This window comes from Lissotriton vulgaris, chromosome 5, assembly GCF_964263255.1.
Source record: "Lissotriton vulgaris chromosome 5, aLisVul1.2, whole genome shotgun sequence".
Taxonomy (NCBI): Eukaryota; Metazoa; Chordata; class Amphibia; order Caudata; family Salamandridae; genus Lissotriton; species Lissotriton vulgaris.
In genome coordinates this window covers 73,568,239-73,596,221 of record NC_141693.1, presented here as the reverse complement: position 1 = coordinate 73,596,221, position 27,983 = coordinate 73,568,239, and the positions used below count along the sequence as shown (strand labels likewise).

At 44.9% G+C, this 27,983-nt stretch overlaps 1 protein-coding gene across 1 annotated transcript in view; it reads right to left on the bottom strand.

The window, feature by feature from the left end:
* Window positions 1–27,983, bottom strand: part of LOC147710222 (E3 ubiquitin-protein ligase TRIM39-like) — a 279,063-nt gene that overhangs the window by 139,692 nt on the left and 111,388 nt on the right. The window contains exon 3 of the mRNA XM_086920901.1: window positions 18,007–18,237. Coding sequence (XP_086777027.1) covers window positions 18,007–18,237 — 231 coding nt within the window. The remainder of the gene's footprint in view (window positions 1–18,006; window positions 18,238–27,983) is intronic.

Below are 27,983 nucleotides of genomic sequence, written 5' to 3'. Positions count from 1 at the left end.
CTCATTGCACCATCAGGATTCAAGCAAGCCGGGCCGAAGACGGCTGAAATGCCAGAAACCGGTCCCCGGTAGCTTGTTTCCTTCCCAGTATAAGAATTGGCTTGGTAGTTTGGTCTGCCCTGTTCCCATGATGCACTGGGCCAGGGTCAGACTAATTTGCATATAGCCAAGTTCTGAGCTGGGATGGTGCAGTGAGCTAAAAAACGGTGATGGATCAAGCCCTGATCTTTGGACTGGGTAAGAGTGGTCTGCTTAATTCAGACACTCTGTTCATCACCACCCCCTTTTCTGAATCGCAAATAAAATTAAAGCACGGTACCTGTAAAATGGGCGCCGCGCAGATTTATATTCGAGCATTATTAAAAAATGGAGATGAGCAAGCATCGCAATGCTGAGAAAAAGCACAGCACCCGGTATATGCGTGACTGCGAGTGAAACAGGCATGCTGACACAAAGCGCGGCACCGGGTATGTGCGTGGCTGAGAGTGAAGCACGCGCCATGGTAAACAAGCATTGGCCGCACAAAAGCAAGATACCTGTAAAATGGGCGCTGCGCAGATTTAAATTTGAGCATTATTAAAAAAATGCATTAGCCGCACAGCCGTGAAAGTGACGGGGCCACACGGCAGCGAAAGTGAAAGTGATGACGATCGCGATGCACTTAATGACCCGTGACAGAGGAAAGACAAATGGCGGCTGCGCGCGTAACCGCAAGCTTGAGGCCAGCAAAAGCCTGTGGTAGCACTTTCAAAATCCACTTACTAAATGTCTCGCAGAGCGGCACATGCACTGGCTCAGGCGAGACCTAAAAAGCTCACAAAACAAAGAGGGTGGTATCTACCTGAGCTATTAAGGCGGCCAAAAGTGAACGTTCCAAGAAGGGAGCTAATCCAAATATAACGCCATCCCTCCGTACCTTCTTTAAAGTGCAAGACAAACAGGCGAAGGAGGGGACCTCATTAAGCAAAGGGAAATCAATCGCTGCTATCTATAAGATGCAAGAAACAAAATCTCCTTCAAAAATTGGAATAGCAGAGTCCCCAAACCGCTTTCAAATACTGATGACAAAGGGGGCGGAAGATGACTGTTTGGTAGATGTAGGTGAGGTAGGGGATGGCCCGCAGACAGATAAAAACTCAATACACGACATGGCTTCAAATTATCAAGATGGAGATTGGGAATCGCTCTCACAGGGGGAGATCGGCAGACTGACAGCTTCCTTGCTGCTGAAAGAAATTAAACTGGGCTTTGCTAAGTCGGAAAGAAATCAAGAAAAAATACAAGCGTCTTGTGAAGCGTTGGGAGTCCAAAGGTAGGAATATGCTACTTACCAGTATGCATCTGTTCTTGGCATGCAGGGCTGCTGACATTCATATCTGTGCATAGATCGCCGCCTAGTGTTGGGTCCGGATGATTGCACATTGTTGTCCTGGAAGAGTCTTCGAAGTATCACGAGATAGGTGGCTCCTCCTTTGGACTACAGTGCGCATGGGCATCCTCTCCATGCTCAGATTGTTTTTCGCCATTGAGATGGAGTATAGTACAGTAAGAGATGTCCATGCAAAGAGTGAATGCTACAGCTGCGACAGGCACCGGGGAGGTGGGTGGGCGATATGTATGTCAGCAGCCCTACATGCCAAGAACAGATGCATACTGGTAAGTAACATATTCCGTTCGAGGCATGTGGGCTGCTGAATTCATATCTGTGTATAGAATGTATAGCAGTACCTCCCCTAGCGGTGGCTGCCTGTGCCAGCTGCAGCAGTCTGAAAAAGAGTTTGAGAACAGCCGGTCCTACAGCAGCTTGCTGTTTGGAATGTACATCTACACAGTAGTGTTTTGTAAATGTATGTATTGTTGTCCATGTGGCTGCTCTACAAATTTCGTGTAAAGGAATATTTCCCAGGAAAGCCATGGATGCCCCTAGTTTGAGTGTGGAATGCGCCCTAGGGGGAACTGTTACGGTGCGTTTTGGCTTTAAGTAACATATCTGAATACACTTAACAATCCATCTGGCTATCCCTGATTTAGAAATAGGGTTGCCTTTGTGTTGTGGTGAGAAAGCAACAAACAACTGTTTTGTTTCCCGGAATGCTTTAGTTCTATCTATGTAATATAGTAGAGCTCTTTTGACGTCTATAGTATGCAAGGCCCTTTCAGCAACCGTCTGTGGGTTTTGAAAGAACACCGGCAGGTCTATTGTTTGATTTATATGGAACTGGGATACCACTTTTGGCATGAATTTTGGGTTGGTTCTGAGAACTACCCTATTTGCATGTACTTGAATGAATGGTTCCTGAATAGTTAGGGCTTGCAGCTCACTAACTCTTCTAAGGGAAGTAATGGCAATAAGGAAAGCCACCTTCCAAGTAAGAAATTGTAGTTCGCATGAGTGTAGTGGTTCAAAAGGTGGTCCCATAAGTCAGGTTAAAACGATGTTTAGATTCCAGACTGGTGAAGGCGGGTGTCTTGGGGGAATTACTCGTTTAAGTCCCTCCATTAATGCCTTTATTGCTGGCACTTTGAATAGTGAAAGGTGTTGCCTGTTTTGGAGATATGCTGCTAACGCAGCTAGATGCATCCTGATGGATGTGTATGCTAAGTTGCAACGTTGCAGGTGCAAAAGATAGCAAATAATGTTTTGTGTGGAAGCGTCTAATGGGTTTATGTCATTGTTTTTGCAGTAAATGACGAATCGCTTCCACTTTGCTGCATAGCATGCCCTGGTAGTGGGTCTTCTTGCCTCCTTGAGAATATTCATGCAGTCTGGAGGCAAGTTGAGGTATCCAAACTTTAGGATCTCAGGCGCCAGATCGCTAGGTTCAGCTGTTGCGGGTCTGGATGTTGGATTTCGCCACGGTTCTGAGTCAGAAGACTGGGTGTTAATTGCAGTGTCTGGTGAGGCACCAATGACAGTTCTAGGAACGTTGTGTACCACTGTTGTCTCGCCCCATGTGGGAGCAACTAGGATAAGCGTTAGTGAATGTTGCCGCATTTTGCGTGCCACTAGCGGTATTAGTGGAGCTGGGGGAAAAGCGTACGCAAATTTGCCTGACGAGTTTATCCATATCGTATTGCCCTGCGACTGCGGATGTGGGAACCTGGCGGCAAAGTGTTGGAATTTTGCGTTTTTGCTTGTGGTAAACAGATCTATTTCCGGTTGCCCCCATTTCCGGAAGAATGGTTGGAGCACATTGGGGTGAATCTCCCATTCGTGCATCTGTTGACTGTGCCTGCTGAGCAGGTCGGCCATCTGATTGTCTTTGCCTGGGAGGTGTTCTGCCATGAGAAACATGTTCCTTTGAATGGCCCATTTCCACATGCTTTGAGCTAGATGCGACAGCTGTGGGGAGTGTGTCCCTCCTTGTTTCTGGATAGAATACATCGCCGCCATGTTGTCCGTCCGGATCAACACCGTCTTGTTGCATAAGTGTTTTTTGAATGCTTTGAGTGCTAGGAAGATTGCCATCAACTCCAGAAGGTTGATGTGCATTTTTTTCTGTTGCATAGTCCATAGTCCCTGAACTGTGTAATGCAGGACGTGAGCTCCCCAGCCTTGCAGGGATGCGTCCGCTGTCATCACTATTTGTGGGACAGGCTCTTGGAACAGTTGTCCTTTGCAAAGGTTTTGTGGATTCCACCAATGCAGAGAGTTGTATGCTCGACTGGTCACCAACACTAGGTCTTTTAATTGCCCTTGAGCCTGGTTCCACTGTCTTGCTAGACACTTTTAAAGCGGACGCATGTGCAACCTGGCATGGGGGACTATGAATATGCATGAGGCCATCATGCCTATGAGTTGCATAAACACTCTGGCTGGCAATGAGTGTTGGAGTCTGAACCTTTGGATTAAGGTTTACATTCTGTTTATTCGTGCTGCGTTGGGGTATGCCTTTGCTGCTAGTGTATTTATTGTTGCTCCCAGGTACTGTTGTACGTGTGAGGGTTGCAGGTGGGATTTTGGGTAGTTTAGTGAAAATCCCAGGCTGTGCAGGAGATGAATGGTTTTTGACATGTGGCTGGCACATTGCTGGGCTGAAGGCGCGTGTACTAGCCAATCGTCCAGATAGGGGTAGACATGAATGTGTTGTCTTCTGAGATGTGCCACCACTGTTGCCAGACATTTGGTGAATACCCGTGGAGCTGTTGTTACACCGAATGGTAGAACTTTGAACTGGTAGTGCTGACCTTGAATTGTAAACCTTAGATACTTTCTGTGAGCAGGGTGTATTGGTATATGAAAGTATACATCCTTGAGGTCTAGAGTTGCTAGGAAGTCTCCCTGTTGAAGAAGCGGTAAGACTTGTTGTAGAGTGAGCATATGAAAATGCTCCGACAGAATGTACATGTTGAGGGGCCTGAGATCTAATATTGGTCTTCGCGAACCGTCCTTCTTTGGAATGAGGAAGTATAGTGAATATACTCCGGTTCCTTGATGTTGTAGTGGGACTGGTTCTATGGCCCCCTTTTGTAGCATACTGATGACCTCTTGCTGCAGTAATGTTATGTGTTCCTTCGACATTGGACGGTGCACGGGTGGTATGTAGGGTGGTGTTGACGTGAGTTCTAGGCAATAGCCATGTTGGATAATTTGCCTTACCCACTTGTCTATAGTGAGGTTTAACCAGACTGGCAGGAATTGTTGTAGTCTTCCCCCGACCGGTGTTAAATGGTCTGGGGGTAGTGGTAAGAAGTCCCTGTTTGGTGTTAGTGGAGGATCTATTGGCATTGCCTCCACGACCTCTGCCCTTTGTGTTATTTCCTCTGTATCCACCTCTGTTAGTGTTCTTATTGTATGTGGATTGCGTGTTAGTTTTATAAGCGGAGGATTGCTGCGATGTGTTGCCTCGCGCCATCCCTCTATAACTGGAGCGACGAAAGGAGCCTCTGTGTTGCTGTGACTGAAGGGCTCCCATGAACTTAGCTGTTTCGTTGTCCTTTTTCATTTTGTCCAGAATTGAGTCAACTGCAGGACCAAATAAAAAGTCTGGATTTATAGGCTGGTTAAGAATTGTGGCCTGTACTTCGTTTTTGAATCCAGAAATGCGCAGCCATGCGTGCCTTCTAAGCAGCACGCTTGTGTTAATGGATCTGGCAGCTGTATCGGCCGCGTCTAGAGCACACTTAATGGAGGCATTGGTGATGAGCTTTCCCTCCTGTATAAGTTCATCTGCCTGCTCTTTGTAAGGCTCGGGTAAATGTTGGAGAAGTCCTTCTAGAGTGTCATAGTGTCATAGTGTCATAGTGTGCCCGGTCATACCTGGCTAGCAAGGCCTGTGTATTGGCTATTCTCCATGAGTTTGCTGCTTGAGCTGCTACTCTTTTGCATGATGCCTCTAAGATCTTGGACTCCTTGTCTGGAGGAGGAGCTTCACCAGTTGTTTGTGAATTTGCACGCTTTCGCGCGTTAGATACCACCAAAGAATCTAAAGGCAGTTGTCCCTTAATGTATGTAGGGTCTACTGGTGCGGCCCTATACTTTTCTCTATTCTAGGGTTGAGGACACGTGCCCTAGCGGTGTCTTTGAAAATGTCACTTGCGTGCTTTAGGACACCCTTTAACATGGGGAGTGTTTTGACACTTCTTTATGATGTAGCCAGCGTGTCAAATAGAAAGTCCTCTTCTATAGCATCAGAATGCATGTCTACATTATGGTAGGCTGCAGCTCTGTCTATTAATGAGTTAAAAGCCAATGTCTTCTGTGGGTGAGGGATTAGCTGGGTATACAGTAGGGTCTGTAATGGGTAGAGCCCCTGAAATTGTCTGGCTCCCCTCCATCCCCCCATGGTTGTGTTTTGGGGTCTGCATATGGGTTTTGTCCATCTCCAAAACCCCCCTCTGCATCCTGATCTTCATCTAGGTTGTAGTCCGAGCGTGCAGGAGAGTATGGCGTGTATGGAGTAGCAGGCATAGCTGGAGAAATAGGTTGGAAAAGAATAGGAGAGGTAGCACAGTCTTTTCTTTTTCAGGGGAATTTTTGACAAGGCTTCACTTGGCACTGGTCTTTTCTTCCTTGTATAAACAGTCACCTTCCCAGTATTTGGGTCAATGTATAGTTTTGACTGATTCTCTGTGGATGGGTCTGGATGGATGATCTCCTCTTCCACAGTTTTTTGTTTTGGCTCCATAGTTTTGGTTTTGTCCTTTTTCGGTTCGATACCCTTCTTTGGTTCGACCGCTTTCGGTGCCTGCATTGGTTTTTGAGGTTTGCCGACAGGTGTCGGGCCGACGTCTTTTAATGGCTTTACCACCGTTTTTGGACCGAGCACTTTTGTGTGTTTGGTAACCGGTTTAGGTTTTAGAGTTGCGTCTGGAGTTTGTTTTGGCTCAACGCATCTTTTTGGATCGGTAGTCTTTGGATCGACCGATTTGGTGTGGTGTAGTTTTGGTTTCTGTTTCGGTTCGATGACCGCTTTATGTTAGTTGATGCCCTTTTTTTCTTTTTCGACTGTCGAACCCGATTTGCTCAAGTCGACGGCCCTTGGCTTCGAGGTCAATTCGACGGCCTTTGGCTTCAAGGTCGATTCAACGGTCTTTGGCTTCGAGGTCAATTCGACGGCCTTTGTCTTCGAAGGTGTTGATGGAGCGGTACCCCTTGGGTCGGCGCCCTTTGGCTTTAACACCTTTGGTTCGACGACGTTCGGTCCGACGACTGTCGTGTCGATAAGTTTCGGTTTCAATGGGCTTGTCCTTGGAAAACGGGTCTCAGATGGCTCTTTTTGTATGTTCTTAGCCGGGCTGTATGGCGGGCTGTAGAACCAGTATATTGGTCTTGGCTAAGGCCTGCTGGCGATGCCTCGACCTGAGTCTCTGATAATGGGGTAGTGTCTATATGGGGCGGTGTACTCAGGGTTCGCCCTTCGTCGCCATCTGAGTCGTCTTCGACAGCTACGATATCTTGGTCGTATTCTTCCACCTCGACGATGTCTTAGTCGTCGATGTAATAGTCGGAGTCGTGCTCGGAGAATTGTTCTTCCTCTTGATCCGAGTCTTGGGCGTCAAGCAGTTCTTCTTCGTCGAAGATATTATCGGGGTCCGGTGCCGACCTTTGCATTTCTTGCCTTTGCGCCCGTCGATTCCGATTAATCTTTTTTGATCGGAACTGGGCACAAGCTAGGCAGCTGTCTTCATTGTGATCTGGAGACAAGCAGTTGCTGCACACTGGATGTTTATCGGTGTGCGGGAACTTCCGAGGTGCACTGCAGGCAGTACTTGAATGGACTTCGTTCCATCGACCGTCGGTCAACGTGGCGTCGAGAAGGCCTAGCGGCCCGATTCGACGACCGGAGTACAATTAAAGTTAAAGAAAGTTATCGGTACCGATCGCAAACAATAAAGACGAGACCTAAGGCCTTTTGAAAAGTTTTCCGAACTTGGAGTGCTTGGAATTGCATCCGAACCCAATGGCGGAAAAAAACAATCTGAGCATGGAGAGGATGCCCATGCGCACTGTAGTCCAAAGGAGGAGCCACCTATCTCGTAATACTTCGAAGACTCTTCCAGGACAACAATGTGCAATCATCCGGACCCAACACTAGGCGGCGATCTATGCACAGATATGAATTCAGCAGCCCACATGCCTCGAACAGGCTCTTTTTGATAGGGTTGCCGATATGGAGATAGTTGTGGACAGAACAAAGGAAGAAGCAAAAAGTTGCCAGGCTGATATCAGCAAACTGAGAACCAGTGACAAAGAACTTAGGGGCAAGGTTGAAATCTGAGAGAATAACTCTCGAAGGGAGCTCGTGTTTTTCTTACCTGTACCTGCCAGCACTTGCCTTGAATCGCCTCAGAACCTGCCTGGGACACAGAATGGGCCGCCGCACTGCCCGAGTGCCACTGAGTGCCGCCATTGCCCTCTCACAATCAGGGGACTACATCCCCCAGCATCCAACGCTGCAGTTACGCCGCGCCTCACACTGGTAAGCACCAGGAGATGCTCATTTGGGGATGTTGTGTGTTCATATTCCGCTTTTTCTTCTCCCAGGCCAGGTTTGGTCCTTGCTGTGTGAATGGGACAATGGAATTAACCAGGATAATCTGTGTTTTGGCCATTAGAAATTGACCTGGGTAAAACATTTTGGTGTTAGAGAGATTATATTTTTTTGACGAGAGACCCCTTTCTAATGATAGATATTACTGTTTATTTTTAAAATAGAAACGGTTCTTGCAGAGCTTAAAGGATAATTAAATAAATGATCAATTAGACTTCAGGAATAATAGTTCCAACAAGTCTTTGTCTGTAAGTAAACACGTGAAAACTGACACGGACAGGGTTGTATATAGTACTTACTTATACCAGGACTTATTTTGATTAACTCTCAAAATTCTTCCTTTTTTTCCCCGTCTCTTCAAGCAGGTTTCTAACAAATGGTGAAGGTGTACTTTTGGATTGGTGGTTGGCTTTCTGGTATTTCATCACATGTCAAAACACTTTACACTAAGGGAGGGTGGGATGATGTTGTGTATGGTTGGAGCATAACATTGTTCCTCTTGTATAGCTGCATTGTGGTAAGGATGTCCCTTGACCTTCAGTCTTACTATGTGCTCATAGATGGCCAAATAAATGATTGAAAATGTATTTTTTGAGATTAGTATCCACAACAGTGTTTTATTCTTGTTTTCTTATGTGCATTTTAGGTCCCTTGGGAGCTGTATAATGTATGTTGATATCTGACAAGGTCCTGATGAACTTGGTCTAATTCCCTTTACCCCACCGAAACGCGCGTCAACGCTTTGTTGAGCCTTGTGCTCAAAATGTTTACATCTGTGTTGAACAAAGGTTCTGCTGGTCATCTGTAAACATCTACCATGCAAAGTGTATGTGAGTGTGTGTATGTGTATGAACGGGTATGACGTGTGTATTTATTTGAATACAGTCCAGGGACGTTTTGTTTTTGTACAGATTAGTTTAAATAATATTGATTGTAATGATTGTACTCACTTTTTGCATTTGTTAAAAAGAATTCTTGATATTGAAATAACAAAAAAGAAAATGTATATAAAAGAAGAATAAAAAAGAAAGAAATGATGAAGTTATGCAAAATAATAAATACAAAGGAAACTTTTTCTGCCTAAAGTCACTGTTGTGAGTGTTTGTATATCACTAATTGAGAAGAACCACTTCTTGATGTAAAGCATGTATAGACTATGAGGGAGGATATTTAGCTGTGTGCCGTCTCTTTCCCCTCTTCTCCCTAGTCTTAAAGTAAGTATCTCCAATTGATGAGGTCTCCCATTTTTTGCAGATGCTCATAAGGGGGCCAGGGCTCCCGGGAGGCGGGAGCCCCTGTTTTTCTTGCTAGTACCTGCCAGCACTTGCCTTGAATCGCAACAGAACCTGCCTGGGACACAGAAGGAGCCGCCGCACCGCTCGAGGGCCGCCTAGTGCCGCTATTGCCCTCTCACCATCAGGGGACTACATCCCCCAGCATCCCATGTGGCAGTTACGCTGCGCCTCATGCTGGTGAGCACCAGGAGGTGGTCATAAGTGGGCCAGGGCTCCCGCAGCGCGTAACGCGTGCAGGCGTGCCTGGGCCGTGCCCGGGCGAAGCTCGGGCCAAGGGCGGGACCGTCTGAGCCAGTCAGTGACCGACAGATGCCGGGCTGGGCCACGGCCCTGAACTTCCTTTTGCAAAGGTACTGCGATTCTGACTTTGAATTATTTTTAATTGCCAAAAGGTGCACCTACTTTTAATGAGAGGTCTACCATAGTTTCTGGGCATTCCTTAATAGGACTTTGGACATTTGGAAATTGGACTCCTGTCCTGATATTTTTTTGACCAAGGGAGTCAGTACAGATCGACACAACTATTGATGAATTGTTTTTATCTGGGCTGCTGTTCATTTTGTGTTTTATATGTTGTGTATTATTTACTTAAATATGGGGAAGCGAAAAACAATGTCTGCCCAGAAGAAAAAGCTAGTTAACGTAGAAGAGCATCCTCGCCAGTCCTTTCTAAACTATCTTACTGGCACGGTTGGTGCCATAGAAAGGCAGATCAACATAGTTGAAGAGGCCTTAAAGCCTGGTGGAGATGAGAGCACTTTATTTAAAGTTGGATCTGAGATATTTGGAGATCAGAGAGGTAAAAAAAGGCACAAATGGCTGTGTGGTAAACCTCTCTTACCAGATCTCTGAAATTGAGCAGGAACTCGATGCACTGCACCAGCCACCAAACAAGCGTGCTAAGAACCCAAGTAACTGTTGCAGCATTAACCCAAGTCACACGGGAGGAGAAGAAATAGATTCCATTGTAGCTGAGAGGCCACCCTCTAAAATCCGTAAAAGGGCCCAAAAAAGAATTAAGTCTGCACCAGTAAATAAATCTGAAAACTGGGAAAAGGCATTCATTCGCTTACATATGCGAACGCAGACGGAAGTAGAAAAACTTAAAGCAAAACTGGAGGCCCTAGATAGTCTGATAAGAGACAGCCTTGGAAGCCTCACAACTAGAATTGGCGCAATTGAGGCATTAATATCCAAATGTTTAGATATTGTCCAGCTTACAGCAACGGGTAGAACTAGTTCAGTTGACCATATTACTAAAAATGATCGGATAGCTTCTAGTTCACATACAAGATATATGGCCTCTGCCGTTGCCAGTATTGAAGCTCCCTTAGCAGTACCACCTCGACCAGCGCAAAACACGCTAGCCACCAATTCACAGGCCCACCAAGCTCTGGTAAAGACAGCCACAACCTCCCCAGTTAGAAAGTCTTAGTACTGTGCACCAGACACCAGGGACACAACATGTTACGCGCTTAGAGCTACCTCCAGCAGCAAACACCGTATGTAGTGGTTTCAGTTAATGTTCCTGCACTGACCAATGCAGGGGATGAAACATGGGTGAACGTAAGGAATAAGTCCCTACAATGGTTGGGTTGTAGAACAGGACTAACTGGCAAATTGTTTGACGAATGCAAGATGGTAAGGAGGGGGAGTTGGTTAGGGAGAGGAAAACCAAATCTTGCAGGGGACTGTGTTGTATTGACATTCAAAAAACCAAACCTTGTGAAACTGATTCTAAATGGAATTGGGATTGATTTCACAGGTAACACACACACAGATTAGTGCTGTTCCCCTGGGATATTTTTATCAGCCTCCAAGTTGGAATCCCACAAGGTTAAATTGGCCAGATTGTATGCCGTCCCATAGAAACCAGTTTAACATTTGCCCCCATAATCGTTTTGACTGAATGGGTTGGAAGAAGTGGACTGACTGAGATCGGGGCATCCCTCTGATGCTGCCATTATTAACCCACTTGTTGATGCTCGACAGATGGGTGAATTAACAGACAGCCTAAACAGTATCAGTGTAGTACATCCCATACAAGAGAAATCAACCAACATGGCCGCCATCTGTGTAGATAAGCAGGATGATTTACGTTCACAATTCCACTTCTTATGACAGAATTATTCCCACTAACCGTATGGGCCATAGTGGTAGGACACTAAATGCCAGATTATGTTTTGGAATGTGGCTGGATTAAAAACTAAGGTGACCAATAAAGTGTGGGTGCATTATATAAAGAAATTCGAGATACTATGTTTACAAGAAACTTGGGCTGAAGACCCTATCCACCGGTGTGGTTTTAAAACATTTCATACCTCATCCATTAGCTCGATGTATGGTAGAGCAAAAGGTGGGCTATGCACCTATATTTCCAATTATTTAAAAACTGGGAAAGTAGAGATGGTCAATAACAACAGCTATTATCACATTGTTAGGATGCATGTGGACAAGGCACTATGCGTGATCATTGTGAAATTTTATAATAATGCCCCTCCGAGCTGGTGGAGGAAATGCTGGGAAGCCTATGCAGAAATGTAAAAAATCTACTTGGCCAGATTTCTAAAGATGTCTTTGTGGTCTGGGGAGGGGATTTTAACTACTTTATGCCACAAGGGGGAAATGGGGATGTTTGGGATTACACTTGGTAAAGACACTAGTCTTCCCCACTTTTCACATACAATGTATGGGATCTCCTGAATGATATCATGTTTTCTTGCGATATGGGGTTTGCCAATAGTCTGTCATCCGGAGGTTCCTTTCAGTCCATTTTTAATGGTAGAGTTGCTTTTAAAACTATCAATTATATTCTGATATCCTGTAGACACCCTGCATGTGTTAGGAATTTTTGTACAGATGACATCGCTTTAAGCGACCACTTCTCGTTGAGTGTTGATATCTTAGTACTTAATCAAGAGCCCAATAGGATAAATAGTTCTAGGCAGCTCTTAAATAATATTGCTGTGAGCCGACAAAATGGATATTCCTTAAAGTGGACGAAAGTAATTCCTGAGGACTTTCTTTTTAATCTATTGACAAAGTGTAATGCTAGTTTTCATGCCTGTTTGGATGAAAATTCCCCGGACTCTAATTATAGAGGAGAATTTTAAAGTCATTTCAGCCCAAATTAAAACATTTCTTTGGATAGACGCCAAAAGGCGTGGTGCTAAAACAGGGTGGTGGTTTGACTCTTCCTGTACTAAGGCCCATTCTAGGCTCAAAAATGCTTTAAAAGCCAGAGTCAAGGATCAGGAGCTGGTAAGGGAAGCCAAAAGGAGCTATAAGAAGGCCCTTGCAAAAAGGAAGGACTAATTAAAAAAGGAAGCATGGAATGCTTTGTACGAGACTTCTATGAATCATGATACTGCCGCTTTCTGGAAGGCGGTTAATGCCCCATTTTTTAAAGACAACTCCAAAGCAACCATAGAGATTGCTATTTTGGAAAATGAGTGGGTATCACACTATGCTAAACTCTATAGTGATCAACCTTCAACTGATCAGGTACCGGAAGGACTAGAACCTGACTTTGAGCCCATACCCACTTTTCAGAAACTGGATATGGACTTTACTTTGAAAGAGGTACATTTGGCCATTAATTAAAGCCAGTTTGGGCGGCAAGGGCCCGGATGGTGTCCCGGTTGACTTGTTTAAAAATATTGTGGAACTATGGGGACCCCTGCTTACGCAACTCTTAAAAGCATTCTGCTCTATGGGGTTGCTAACGACATGGTATGAATCTATCATCGTACCGATATATAAGTAGGGTAATAGAGGAAGCCCAGCCTGTTCTCGCCCAATATCATTATTAGATTCCACAGTTATGATAATTGGGGGAACATCCTTTACCACGCGGATTTTACTCCGCAGTACCTTTACAACACGTTTTTTACAACGCAAGTCGTAACCACGACTTGCGCTGGAGGGCGCTACAGGACAAGGAATAATTTAATTTACTATCCAACACCTTCCCTACTGTATGTAGGCTGGTGTTGGAATAGTAAATTAAAAAAATTCCTAAGTCCGCACCCCTCCAACGCAAGTCGTGGTAACGACTTGCGTTGGAAAAAACGCGTTGTAAAGGTATGCGTGGCAAAACCATGCGTGGTAATGTTGTACATCCGGTAATTGTGCATGTGTTAAAAGATAGACTACAAACATGGGCAGACGAGCCATCAATAATCAGCGATCGCCAATATGGATTTCGAAAGGGCCTCGGAACTATTGATCAAGGTCTAAATCTTGGTATTCTTTTAGATAAAAACACCAAAGCCAAAGAAGGGAAGCGGTTTTAAACTTTTGTTGATTTAACATCAGCATTTGATTGTGTCACTCAGGTAAAGCTGGGGGCAATTCTGGAAAGGCTGGGGGTGGATGAACATAGTTTCCTTTCTTAGGCAACTATTTTCAGGGGCAAGGGCTTAGGTCCGTTTTGGTAAGGAAGGGGATTGTACTAGGGCGTTTCATATTTCAAGAGGGGTGCGGCAGGGCTATGTCCTTGCCCCATGCCTGTTTACTCTATACATTAAAGACCTAGAAGGCACTCTGCTTAGGGAGTGTAGGGACCTGCCTACGGCAGCGACACAACCCACCCCTGCACTCCTTTACGCAGATGATGCAGTTTTGATGGCCCAAACGCCCATTGCCCTGCAAAGGGCTGTAACATCCTTTTCAAAATGTATGACTTATCTGGGCCTCACAATTAATTGTTCCAAAACCTTCTCCATGAATTGTGGGCTTGGGGCTAATAAAAAGAAAATATCAATTTATATTAATTCAAAGGCATTAGATAATACGCCAACCTTCCCCCATTTGGGGATCCTCTTTGATCAGACTGGCTCCTGGGGCAATGCAATTAAAGCTAGAAGGCTCCTATTCTGTAAGGCACAGATACATTTTAGAAGGAAAATGGGTAGGCGGTCACCAGGGGAAATGTTGTGCGTTTAGAAGGCGACATGTGTAGCGATTGCTACTTATGGTGCAGGCATTTGGGGGTATGCTAATGTTACCACACTACAGGTGGCAGAAAACACTTTTCTTAGGTACCTTTTGGCAGTCCCGGACAGCACTTCCACACCAATCTGTCACACTGAACCGGGTCTGCCGTACCTTGAATATGTGATTAAATTTCAACCTGTTCTTCTGTGGCACAGGGTTTGGACCACCAAAGAGACTGCATTTATTTGCTGTATTTTAAAGGACGTAATGAGTATTGACTGGGCTAATAAGATAAGATGGCTACCTTATGTGAAGATGTTTTTATCCCAAATAGGCCACAAGGAATATTTTAGTGATCCTTTGTCAATGTGTCAAGTTTCTAGAAAGGTTCTTAAAAATCATTTGAGTGAATATTCAGCCGTATATTTTGTTACCTATTAAGGATTTTGACAGGTTTTTGTTAACTCGCCTCAGACCTAACATCCTGCATAGATCTTTAAGTTTTCCTGAGGTGAACGATTGGTTAAGATCACTTTGTAAATGCCCATGTGAAGATATGCCAGCTCAGTCGTCTATACATGTTTTGTTCTTTTGCACATTTTATAGGATACCCAGAAAAAGATGGATTGTTCCAGTGTTAAAGAGAATGGAACTAAGACAATGCCGCCCAGCATTCCTGGCAATTCAGAAATTGGATAATATTTATTTTTGCTTCCGTTGTTGCATTTTTAAAGAACATTTTAAAATTTCAGAAATCAAATGTAATATGAATTTTAACATACAAGTTCTTGATTACATGCATTTTTTGACATTTTTAAATATGTAATATGATTGTGATCTATTAATTGTACTTTTATGGTTATTTTTACCCTGTCTAATAACAGAATACATTTCTTTGAATTGAATTCTCGAAGGGTCATTTTACGAATTTTAAATATCCCGGAGGGCTCAGAGGGACAGAATATTAAAAGTTTCTTGGTATCCTTGTTGAAGGATTGTTTTCCGGAACTAGAGACGAAAGCAAAGCACTGGATGAAGACATCAAAAGAGCACACAGAGATCCTTTTAGACGAAGTGCACAAAGGAAAAATCCTCGGAAAATACAGGTGCTACTGTGCAGATGAAATTCCCAGCATTACTGAGAATTATGTGGGATAACAAAACTCACAATATTAAAGAACCAAAAAAAGTTGAGACATTACTTGAACAAATTAAAGTAAAAAAATAAGGGCCAGTTATGTCAAACGATGACCTCATGAAGTCGGAACATAAATAGGGCTATAATATTTGCCCAAAGACAGAAGGGAGGGTTCTCCAGGAGAGGGTGACTGGGGTTAGTTTAGGTTATTTTATTTTTGGTTTATCGAGTGGGGAGCATTAGGGAAAAACAAAACAAAGATTGTCCGATATGCAAGAGACAGGGAATACAAGGTCCTGAAAACGGAACCTTTTACCTAAAACAATCAGAGCCTGGGGAGAGAGCGACAAAGGAAGTGAGCAGAAAATATAGATGGTAGCATTAGAGGGTAAAATTAAAATTATAACATGGAACGTAAACGGCCTGAAGGTGTGGAGAAGGCGACAAAAAATCTTTGAATACTTGAAGCTCTATACATGTGACCTTATAATTTTACAGGAAACCCACTTGTTAAATCGGAGTGGCTTGAAATTATAAAACATGAAAAATGTGTGGAAAAATCCATCTGTACAAATCAGTCCTGCTGTATTAAAGGTGTAGCAATAATTGTTAATACCCTCAAAGATAAACATTGTAGAAGAGTTTGCTGATTCAAATGGCAGATGGGCTGCAGCTAAGATCAACATAGAGGGCAAACCTTTTTTTGTAGTCGGATACAATGGCCCAAATTCAGATGACCCAGCCCCTCTGCAATCCCTGTATGCTCAGCTAAGTAATATATCGGTCCCAAAAATTATAGGGGGGAGACTTTAATCGTTATTAGTCCCAAGAAAAGACAGACACCTGCCAGGGAGAGCCTTAAATCTCCCCAAAATGAGGGAATGGATTAATAGGTTTAAAGGAGACTTGGGACTAGTGATATATGGAAGAGTAAAGGGGATCAGAATAGCACATTTGCATATATAAACTAGAAGTATGGGCATTCATCAATAATTATTTCTTGATAGATATATCATTAAGCAAACATGTTATTAAAGTAAATCATGTACTAGCCCATCTATCCGATCACTCCCTAGTCCAAATCGAAATCATCCAAACTTATACACAGGGTGAGGTTAGGTGGACCTTAGATCGCACACGCTTATTACATGAGGAAGTTATAAAAAAGTTAAAACTTATAACTTCCCGGAAAGCTGGAAACATGCCGAACTAAGCGCCCTTCTGAAGAAACCCACAGCAGATCCCTCTGAACTTAAGAACTACCGCCCCATCTCGCTCCTCCCATTCCCTGCCAAAGTCCTTGACAAAGCCGTCAACAATCAGCTCGCCGCCTTCCTCGAATCCAACAAATCCCTCGACCCCTCACAGTCCAGCTTCCGTGCCAAACACAGTACCGAAACCGCCCTCATCGCAGCAACAGACGACATTCGAACCCTACTGGACAACGGAGAAACAGCTGCCCTCATCCTACTTGACCTCTCCGCAGCCTTCGACAGTCTGTCATAGCACCCTCATACAACGACTCAGCAACGTCGGAATACAAGGAAAAGCATTGGACTGGATCATCTCGTTCCTCGCCGAAGAACCCAAAGAGTCCGCCTCCCCCCTTTTAGATCAGAGGCCACCGAAGTCATCTGCGGCGTACCACATGGATCATCACTCAGTCCCACCCTCTTCAACGTATACATGAGTCCCCTCGCATCCATCGCGCGCCAACACAACCTCAACATCATCTCCTACGCAGACGACACCCAGCTGATTCTCTCCCTCACCAAAGACCCAAACACCACCAAAACCAACTTACACGAAGGAATGAAAGAAGTAGCAGAGTGGATGAAGAACAGCCATTTAAAACTAAACTCGGACAAAGCGGAAGCCTCATCTTAGGGTCATCCCCCTCTGCCTGGGACGACTCATGGTGGCCACCGGCCCTGGGAACCGCACCATACCCACGGATCACGCACGTATATGTATGTTCCAGATGTTTTTCTGGATTTTGAACATTCAGATTGATGTTCAACATGAATAAATAATATTGAACAGAATTTTATAGTATGAGTAATTTAATGGATGCTGCTACATAAATATGTGTGTTCTTCCAAATTGTCCCACTGGGACCACCTATCCTCTGTACTGTAGTTACATAGCTGTTCACCCTAACAAGTGATCAGTGCACTCGAAAGTAGGTGGCCACTTGTATCAGGAGAAAAGTAATCAAATTAAAACAGAAATGTTTTTAAACTTCTTAGAAAAGGAGGAATTTGGTTTCTTTCCAAATTTTAGATGTTTGCTCACATTATGTTTTACATTTTTATCCGTCTTTTTCACATTTTGCTCCTTTGGTTCCCCGTTAATTACTGTCACTGGAATGGCTTGGTGTGTCGCATTAACTTGTATGTGACACTGTAAGAGGTCACTGCACATTCCACTGCTTGTATATTGAATCGGGCTCTCAGCATCAAGTAGGACAGTGTAAATAATCCATGACTGTATATTTTGTGCGGCGGTCAGAGTGTGTGGGGTCACTGTACATTGATCCTGCCAGGAAATCATGTGTGTTCCACTCATACATTTAATAATGCACACAAAATAGGAATATTTCACTTCCTTCTTTTGTTGTATTTCCCAAACAGTATCTCACCTTCAGGAGTTCCGACGCTGGCGCCTCACATTTCTTTTCTATCTCCGTTATCACTGCATTGAGAGAGGTGATTTGATAGGAAAGTTTGGTGATATTTGCATTTTCCACCATGGTGATTTTCTTCTCCATCTCCTCCAGTCTTCTGTGCAGTGTTTGCTCATTTTCTTTCAGGAGTTGCCGCAGTTTTTCAATTTCAGATTCAAGTTTCTTCTTCTCAGTTCTTAGCTTGTTCTGTCAGAAGCAAAGAAAAGCTGGTTAGATTTTATAAATCTTTCCATTTGAAAGAGAATTTTGATTTTTCATAGCCTGGTGGGCTGAAAGTCTGTATTTTATTAAAGACACAGGGGCTACCATTATGCAAATCTCCTTTATTGCCTGCTCCTTTATTGCCCGCTCACAGCAGCAACAATCGAAGAACATAGAACTTCAATAACTTTCTAATAGACACTAAAGTTCCCCCGCACGCAGTGTTCTTCCTTTTTTGGTTTTGCGAACAAGATAGTTTCTTAGATCCATAACTTACAAACGAAAAACTTAATCAGTGAAAACTTCTTACTCTTGAAAAGAAAAACCCAAGACAAAATCAATAACTTTTCTCCATCACGGAGGGTTCCAATGTGGAGGGATAATCCAAGCCTCCGTGTCTTTAATAAAACCCAGAACGCTGCCCACCAGGTTGTGCAAAATCTTAATGTTATGGCATGACACAGAGGTTAACATTTACAGTTTTAAAGTGCATTTAATACATTGTCTATAAAGCTTGTAACAGGTCGAAAATAGCAACTTTTAAACATATTTTCATTGGACCAAGCCGCAGCCCCAAGGATATGTGTTGTATTTGTATAGCGCGAACAGTAAACCGTAAGCATCCCGGCGCTTGTACTCCTACCACAAGGGAACCCCTCCTGGCTTTTCCTTGTGAGGTGTCCACTCCTGGGCATCCCATGGTGAAACCAGGCATCCCTTGTGTATCGGGAGCCGTTGTGGAGACTAAGCAAGCTAATGCCCAGAGTTGCAGCGTGGGGCCCATGCTTAGATTCGGCACTGAGGCGAGAATATCAGAGGAATTTTAGCCCGATCCCGCTGAGGTGGGAATCGAACCCTGGTCCCTGGCCAGCGCTCTGCATCAAGGTCTGCCGCTCTAACCATTGAGCCACACTTCTCCATATCTACCGGGAAGAGAGGTTTAGAGCCTGAGGCACCCTTAAGGGAGTGTACACCAAGCATAATAATGTCTACACCTGCTTCTTTCGTTACTTCTGTCACCCATTGTGCTATGGTAGGGAAGTAAACTGCTCTATGAGGCAATTTATCGGATATTAGCATTTGTTCTGTATTTCCTCTCATACTCACAGTCCTCTCATATTCCATCAAACATTTCACTACAAACGTTCTTTCATTCTCTGCAAATAAGGGGTAGAAAACATTAGTTGAAATGGTCTCTGTTCGCCTTTTAAATAAAACTAACCCATTCTGATTGGTACGCCCTGATGGTGATGTCTAAGGCTTTTATGTCCGAAGTCCATCTAAAAGATACCAGGCATAGCAAGACAGTGAGTTTATAAGAGATATGTTTTGGGGATAATCCAGACTTCTCTCCCCAACTTATTAAGACCTGTAGGACATCTCTAATGTCCCATAATGCAGTATATTTAGCAGAAAGTGGGTTTAGTACCCACATACTTCGCATTAATTTTTTAGTCAGTACGTTTTGGCCCACAGAGACTCTGTCTACAAGGCAGTGACATGCTGCAAAAGCAGATCTGCAAACTTTAACTGTTCTATAAGAAAGAGAGTCATAATGTGAATATACCAGATAAATAATTAACTACATTTAGTAACTCAGTTAACACAGGATTGTAGTTCCTTCAAAGGAACAAACCCATTTCTCCCAAGTCAGTCTATACGCTTTCCTTGTGCCAGGCACTCATAACTCCGATATGAGTCTACAAGCGTCTGCCGAAAGGCCTGGATCTGCCGTTGTCTCCTGAAATCCGCCAGGCCATCAGCGTCAGGTGTCCATGCTCTTCAAGAAGATGTGACTCTCCTTCTGTCTGGGCCTGTAATTATTTCCCTGAAAGTTGGAATTAAGATTGGTAAACCTATGCTCATTTGTAGTAGAATTGAGAACCGTGCCTGTGACCTCCAAAGAGGTGTTATCACTTCTGTGACCTTCATGTTCCTGCAAACATGCAACAGTAGCTTAGGTAGTAGTAGTAGGTCTTGGTATCATGACAAAAGGAGCGAGAGCATAAGGTGCTAGGCCCTGCCAATTCTGAAGGATGGCATCCACCCAGAGGCCTGAGGGTCCAGCATCCAGCTGAAAGATTTTGACAGTTGAGTGTTCCATCTGTCCACAAAGATGTCCCCCGAAGGGTCCCCATATAGACTGGCAACTGAGGAAAATGTCCACGTTTAACCTCCTATTGATAGAATCTCTGAAATTCCGGGAGAACAAATATGTAACACCATTGCTCTATCCTGGGATATGCTCCGCTGCTACCAACATGCCCTTGCTCAGAAAGTAACTCCAGAACACCTTGACTAAATCTGAGGGCCCCCCATTGTGTTGACGTATCTGACCGCAGATACGTTGTCCATGCACATGTTACAGAACACTTCATTAAGTCTTTGGTATAGCATAGAATTGTAAATGAACCTGCCAATAATTCCAAGCAGTTGATGAGCAACTCCTTCTGATCTGTCCAGCGTCCTCCTGCTGATGAGTCGCCACATCTTGCAACCCATCCCTCTAAACTTGCGTCTGTTTCTATCACTTTCTCCTGGTTTTCCCCAAAAATGGCTCCTCCATTCCATGCTTCTTCATTCCTCAGCAACCAAAGTAGTTCCCTCTTTGAATCCAGGTCCAGAGACAGCATTTGAGAATACGATTGACATGTTCTTGATGCTTTGGCTTTGAGTCTTTGGAGCGCACAGCAGATTGCTCTGCTTCTTGACGACAGAAGGCCTAGGATCCTTGCTAGAGCCCACAAGGGGAATTTCTTTCTCCCCAAGCGATTCCTCAATTCGTTATGAAGTTTCTTTAACTTTTTTCAATTCTGCCCTTGTTATGTTCATGACAAAACGCAGGAACTGCATTTACTGGTTGGCTACCATGCTAGATTTTTTCCCGTTTATGACAAAACCCAGGTGTTCTATTAGGCTCATGGTAAGTTCTGTGTGGGGTGAGACCACTTATCTGGACTGTGCCATTATCAGGATATCATCTAAGTAAACTATTAGTCTCACCCGTCTCGCGTCCCGCGAACCTTGGTCAAACACCAAGGGGATGAGGAAAGTCCGAAAAGGAGACTGCACCATTGCCATAGTCTGCCCATTCAGGTGAATTGGAGAAACTTTTGGTGTGGAGTCCAAATTGGGATGGGCAGGTACGCATCCTTTGGATCTAACCGTGTTAGTCAATCTCCTTTCCTTGGCACATCTATAAGAAAGTGCACCCCTTTCATTTTGAAGTTGTGGTAGACAACCCATTCGTACAACTCTTTTAGATTTATCACTGGTCTCATTCCTTTGTCCTTCTTCTCCACTAGAAAGATATTGCTGATAAAACCTGATTCAGTTACCTCTTGTATTGCCCCTGGGTCAATAATTTTGTGTTACTAAGATAGAATCTTCTTGTGAGAATATCAATTCTGGGGGAATTTTCCTTTGTAATGGTGAATCTGAAAATTCGATCTTGCGTCTCTCCACTGTGTCTAGGACCAAATGGTCCTGATTCACCAAGTTCCAGTTTCCACAAAATTGGGCTAGTCTGCCTCCTACTTTTTGGGGTATCTGAAAGGTCTTTCATACTTCTTACCTACTGAAAAGCCTCTTTGTCTCCGCTCACTTCTGAAGCCTCTCCTGTGAGGTGGGCATAAATGACAAATGTGGAGCAAAGTGTAGGTGCGCAAATCTTGCCCAGTAATCCCAGGTAGGGTCTTGAAGAGCTTTGGCCACGGCCTAGCTAAAAACCTTATCCTGGAAGACTTTCTTGATGTCTTTCTAGGACTTCTGAATTGAGCTAAATGCTCCATTGTACTTAGCCATGTCCCTGATAAAATTGTCCCCAGGAACGTAGACCCTGGGAGGCAGCTACTCCTTCTCTAGTGGCCAATTTGACCAATTTAGGATCTATTTTTAGCAATATGCTTTCTCATCTCTCATTTGAGAGTGCAGTATTTGCATTCCCCAGGAGGCAAAAGGCTATTTGTGCCCATTGGCACAATTCCTTGGGGTCAATGAGGGTGTCTTCAAGATATGCCACTTCAGCCATCTCAAACGTCTTTGTGAGTGGGCCAGTAATATTAAATAGAGAGTCTTGGCAGGACTTGGGGCTTTTATCGATACCTTTCCTAGGGCCTTTTCCTCCCTTGGAGCTAAGAGCCACCACCTTTGCGTCTAACTCGGAGGTAGACCCAACTTTATCCGGGAGGGAGGGGTGTGGGCATTCGGATCTAAGACGGGACCTGACCTCTTTTGGTATTTCCTTCCTAGGCCAAAAGGAGAGGTACGCCGCAAAATGCCGCGATGGAGCCAACTCTGGAGACAAGGGGTGTTTGATGAGCAGCGGGTCAAACATATTCCCATTTTTGACCCAGATGCCCTTGATGCCTCCTTAGTTGTACCCATATTCCTCACCTCTATCTCCTCAATACCTGAATCAAATTCGGAGGAACAGGATAGGTTAATTGCATCCTACAATGTTTCATCACAATCTATGGAAATAGGAACCTCTGGGCCTTTTTCTTGCCCTTCTGCAGTGCTAGAGGCACCATCCTTGTCACCGCTAATGCGTGAAGTAATTTGTTTTGAGCGTTTGGCTTTTTAACTCCCTTAGGCTGGATTTCCCATGCAGCCTCTTCCTCTGGGCCTTAATCACCCCATCTCTCCCATCAGGGTGTCCGGGGACAGTAACTGGCCAACCCTTCTTGGAGAGAACCTCCACTTTTTTATTAATTAGGTCATCCAGTGTCCCATTACCTTATCCAGTGCCTTATTTAGAAGTTCTTCCAGTCTATCTTCCATAGTATTCTCTGAAGGTTCAAGGGACATGGCAGAAGGTAAATATTATTGAAGATTACTGGGCTCAGTGTAAGGAAACAGCTGCTCTTACAGTTCGTTTGACTGCAACTGCCAGAATTCAAGCAGTTTGCCCAATCAGTTCAAATGGCCACTGTAGTGTCTTTACTAAGGTGTCCCAATCTCCTAAAATGGCCCGGCACATACAGTGTGTGGCTGACCATCTCTTAAGGGTCTTTCTTCTAATTGTGTCGTCCTTTCTTTATTGTTGTGCCTCAGATTAGCTTTTTTTTGGGGGTTATTTATAAAACTGTACGATAATTGCATACCGTTGCCTTTACTTACATGGGCCAGCAGTCGCTGAGGGGAAAGGAGGGCTGCTGGCATCTTTGTTACGTAGACAGACTTTCTTCCGTTGCCACGCCTGTGAGAAGACTCTACTGGACTGCTGCCAATGGGTAAGCCCTGCATGCGTAGCTCAATGGCCTCAGTGGGAGGTGACCTTAGCGAGATGGTCTATATTTTTTTTCTTTCAAGAAGCTCCGCAGCAACAAGTGGTGTGGGGTCGGATTTTGAAAAAAAAGATCGGACCACAGCAAGGGAGTATTTCTCGGCCTTGAGGAGCCGAGAGAAACACTGAAAAGTTGTGTCGGGTACAGAGGAAGTAGGACCTCCGACCCGACGCTGAAAGAGAGGGGAAGTTAAATATAAAAATACAACCACACTCCTTTCTAGGGTTAAGAAAAGACATTGGGAGACATGGGAAGTTACACAATAAACTGGTTGAGGGTGTTGGTACAAGGGTAGGAGGGAGATATTATTCTTATTTTCTATAGGGGAGGGTGGGATATCTCAAGGTGAAAAAACACAGTAAGGCGCTGATTATGATGCAGCCTGTACAGGCTCCGACCTTAGGGCAGAGCCTTTATTGCCGTGTAGGAAGGTGGAATCTGACTATATGGTTACCCCCACTTTTTGCCTGGTGTTTTAATGGTTTTCGACTTAGTTGGACTGGGATCCTGCTATTCAGGGCCCCAGTCTATCTGCTTGTTCTATAAAATGGATTCCATGTACTTTAGGTACATACCAGATTGGCTACTGGGTCACCCTTGTGAGCCCCTGCATATGGTCCCTTAGGTACCCAGGGCATAGGGACCCCAGAGGCCTACCAGGGGCTGCAGCATGTCTTGTGCCACCCCTGGTTAGCCTTCCAAACTGACACCACAGGTCTGTGCTTACAGCCTGGGTAAGGTGGTGTAAGAACCCCTTACTTAGATATAGTATACCTATACCTACCTTATATAAAGACACATAGTAACCTATAAGTCACTCCTATGGCACGCCTTGACAAACCTGAAAGCAGAGTGCTTGGTTTTGTGTGAGATGGTGCCCTAGCAGGAGCTGAGCCCCCCTGCAGCTTTCGGAACCATCTCCTTATGGCTCTACTATGATATAGCCATACCATATACTCTTTAGTGCATTATAATCCTTGCGGTTAATGCTAACTTTGGTTTGGCTTTATCAAAACATGTCGTGTAAGGTGTTAAACACTTTGGAATACTACCCCCGCCGCCAGAACGGCGCGGTGTAGCATTCCACCCTTCTAGAGGGAGAAGACATGTACTTACTGGTAAACCCGGTTAAAGTTAAACAGAGCCCCAGCATCACAAAATGGATGCTGCTGCCACAGACACGAGTCTGCCCTCCTGCTGCTGGACAAAACTATGGCAGGGGAGGCCTGGACAATAGGATTCCTGTCTAGGGAGGTGCTGGCATCTCCCCAGACAGGCTTTAGTGGATTGGGGCAGGGTGGGTTGCATTCAGTGAATGCTTGTCGGACAGTGCCTGGGGCACACAAGGTGCTCCATGCATTACCCAGTTCAAACAGGTTGCTGGGGCGCTCAGCCCCAGCTCTGGCGTGAAACTGGACAGAGGGGAAGGTGTCTAACCACCCGCTCCCAAGGTCCACCCATAGGAGGGACCTTAGTTAGTCCAAACCCTAAACTTACTGTAAGTATAGAAACCCAGTCCCTAGATTACCCTGGACTTAACTCTGCAACATATATCTTGGACCTTTGACATTCCATTTTGACTGGAAGACAGAAGAAATCTCCCTTGTGGTCAAGGAGTGACCACCCTGTTCAAACAGGCACTAACTGCATCTTTGACCGTCTGCATTTTCGTGGCTCCCGCCAGATCCCGAAGAATCTGCGACACAGGACACAGACTTCCAGACATCTCTGATGCTGACCTGCACTCCTAGCAAAGCTGAGACCTGTAGCAGACACGAGAGACGTAGGACCGGAACTCCTGGACATCCTGCATCTTTGCAACTGCACCTACTTCCCGAGGTATCCTGAAGTTGTGCCTTGGGGTATTTGAAGCCCCTCCCCCGTGCACCTTTTGCATTGAAGCTCAGAGGCCTACACTCCACGAGTGTCCAGTGGGCCCGCTTTATGCATTTCCACTCAAGGCCCCTTTGCGGTTCCTAGTCCATTGGCTAGCGAGCCCCCACGAAGGGCCATCTTTGATTTAGTGAGCTTTCCTGGTTGCTCCAGACATGCTCCCACTCCTCTCCAAGAGGAGTCCCTCAGACCTTGTTGGTCTGCACCGAAGCCAATCTTGTCATCTTGCGTGGGTTGTTGTTGTCAAGGCTTGTTGGGTCCACTCCGGATTCCGACACTGCAGTCAACTAGATCCTTCATGGGACAGCTCAAATCCAGCTCCTGGTCGTCGTCGGCCTCCTGGTCCTCGTGGCTGAAGAGTCAAGCTTCACCTCTTTCACCTGAAATCACCCAACATCGGCTGGGATCTTCTCCTCGCCATCCTGGTCACTGGCTAGTGACCCAGACTCTGTCTCCTCTGCTTTCAGGTTCTTCACATCTCCGATCCACCCTTGGATCCACCCAGACACTTTTCCTCTGGTCGCCTGCAGCATTTCTTCGCAGCTCTCCATAGGAATCGACGACGAAACCCGACACCTAAAGACACCTATGCACCCGGCTTCCCTGGATGAGGTAACACGAGTACTCCGGTGCTCCCATGGGTCTTGACTCTCGAAGTGTCCTAGTCTAAAAGGGTTCCATCCTAGTCCATCCGCAAGTGTCCTTAATCTCTAAAATTGTAACTTGTTTGCTCTCCATAGAAAGTCAATGGTGATCCGCGGCTGTGTTTAGACACTGCACTCTTCCCCAGTGGGCCTCCTGCATTCTAACCTTAGGAGGTTATATCGGTTCTACAGGCCCTAGGCTGCTTTATAACTCACGACATTCTTATATCACTATTTTAGTATATGGTTTGTGGGGCCCCTAGGGCATAACATATACTCTGCAACTTATCGTATGCTAATTAAGTTCCTTGTATTGTACTTTTACCTCTGACCTCATAAAGAGTCCAGAGGGGTTGTATTTAGAATAAATACATATATATTTGATATATACCTTGTGTGGTGTGCTTTCATTTGATCATTCAAGAGATTATAATTGGTAAAACAACTAGCTCAACTCGCCTGAAGGCTGCTCTCCACAGCTACCACTAGGATAGCTTTCTATAAGGTTGACTTTACAACCTACCATCGATAAGGGTCGTTTGGACTGGTGCAAGGTGCCTACTAGACTAGTGGACATCATATACTAGGCCAACTTCTCACAGGCCACATCATAATGTGCCAGTTGGTTTACTTTCCAACCACCTAATCAAGATGAGATATAAGAAATGGGCGGTCGTAAAGTAAACCGGCCGGTCATTACGGCTGGCTTCCGAGAGGCTCTCGAGCCCATCCGCCAGATGGCAGCCGGCCTGTAATTTCAAGGGCCGGTCTGTCCGACATCGAAACCATTGCAAAAGCTTGTTTGGGAGCCCCCAGCAAGGCCTCCTTTGATGCACGGTCTCTGGTTGGAGGCAGAGGGGGCATCTATGGTGCACCCCTGTTGATCCCTGCACGGGGTGCAGGAGGTAGGGATGAACCGCACTTTCAATTTCACTATCGGAGCATGCATTACAGACGATTTACAGCCAGAATGCATGCTCCCATAGTGTTATATAGGCACGTGACATAACATTGTTCAATCGCATCCTAATGAGGCAGTTTGGACCGCCAACATCGATATCAGCCCTAAGTATTAGTATTATAAAGGCTGTACTTATCGTATGAGCAGAAGCAACACCGAAAGGGAGCACACTGCATGTGGCGGGAGTTTATAGCCTATTAAAATGTTTTTGAAGTTCTATAGTCTTCAATTGTTGCTGCTGTTAGTTGGCAATAAAGGAGATTTGCATAAGGTAAGCTTCCAGGTTATGCCATAAAATCTAACTCAATCAGTTCAAAAGCTTTCGAGCTTTAGTCGCAACTGCCAATGATGACCATTTGCTGAAGCCTCGACCATGCGGTTGCAACTGTCATCATCGAGCATCTTTGTGCAACTGTCCTTGAAGCCCACACTGTCAATGACAAGTGGCACGATGGAGACCTGACAAACTGATTAACTAACAGGCATTGGCTCCAATGAGGATGCCCTACAGCTCCGTACAATTATAGCTTGTGCTATAGGAACGGGTACTCCGAGCACACCACCACCAAGTACGTACAGCAGGGCAGAGGAATGTGCGGTCTGAAAAATATAGTTTTTACCTGGGTGAACTCCTTGAGGCAAAAGTCACTGAACTGATACATAGCAGTCCGTGGGGTACCCCAGGGTCTGTGCTTGATTCATACCTATGCTCATACAGGGGACTAAAGTATCTAGAATCTTAGAGAGTAGAGGCTACCAGAGGTCCGCTGCGCTATTCTGGGGATCGTACAGTGCAAACGTGTAATTGTACCTTTATTGAACTGGGTGGTATTTTTTGTTGTAACCTTAAAATATTTTTTTCTTAATAAAGATAAGTATTAGGCTAGACATAATATTATTGTGTCTGTTGATTGACTGTTGGGTTCTGAGTGCCTGCCGCTTCTT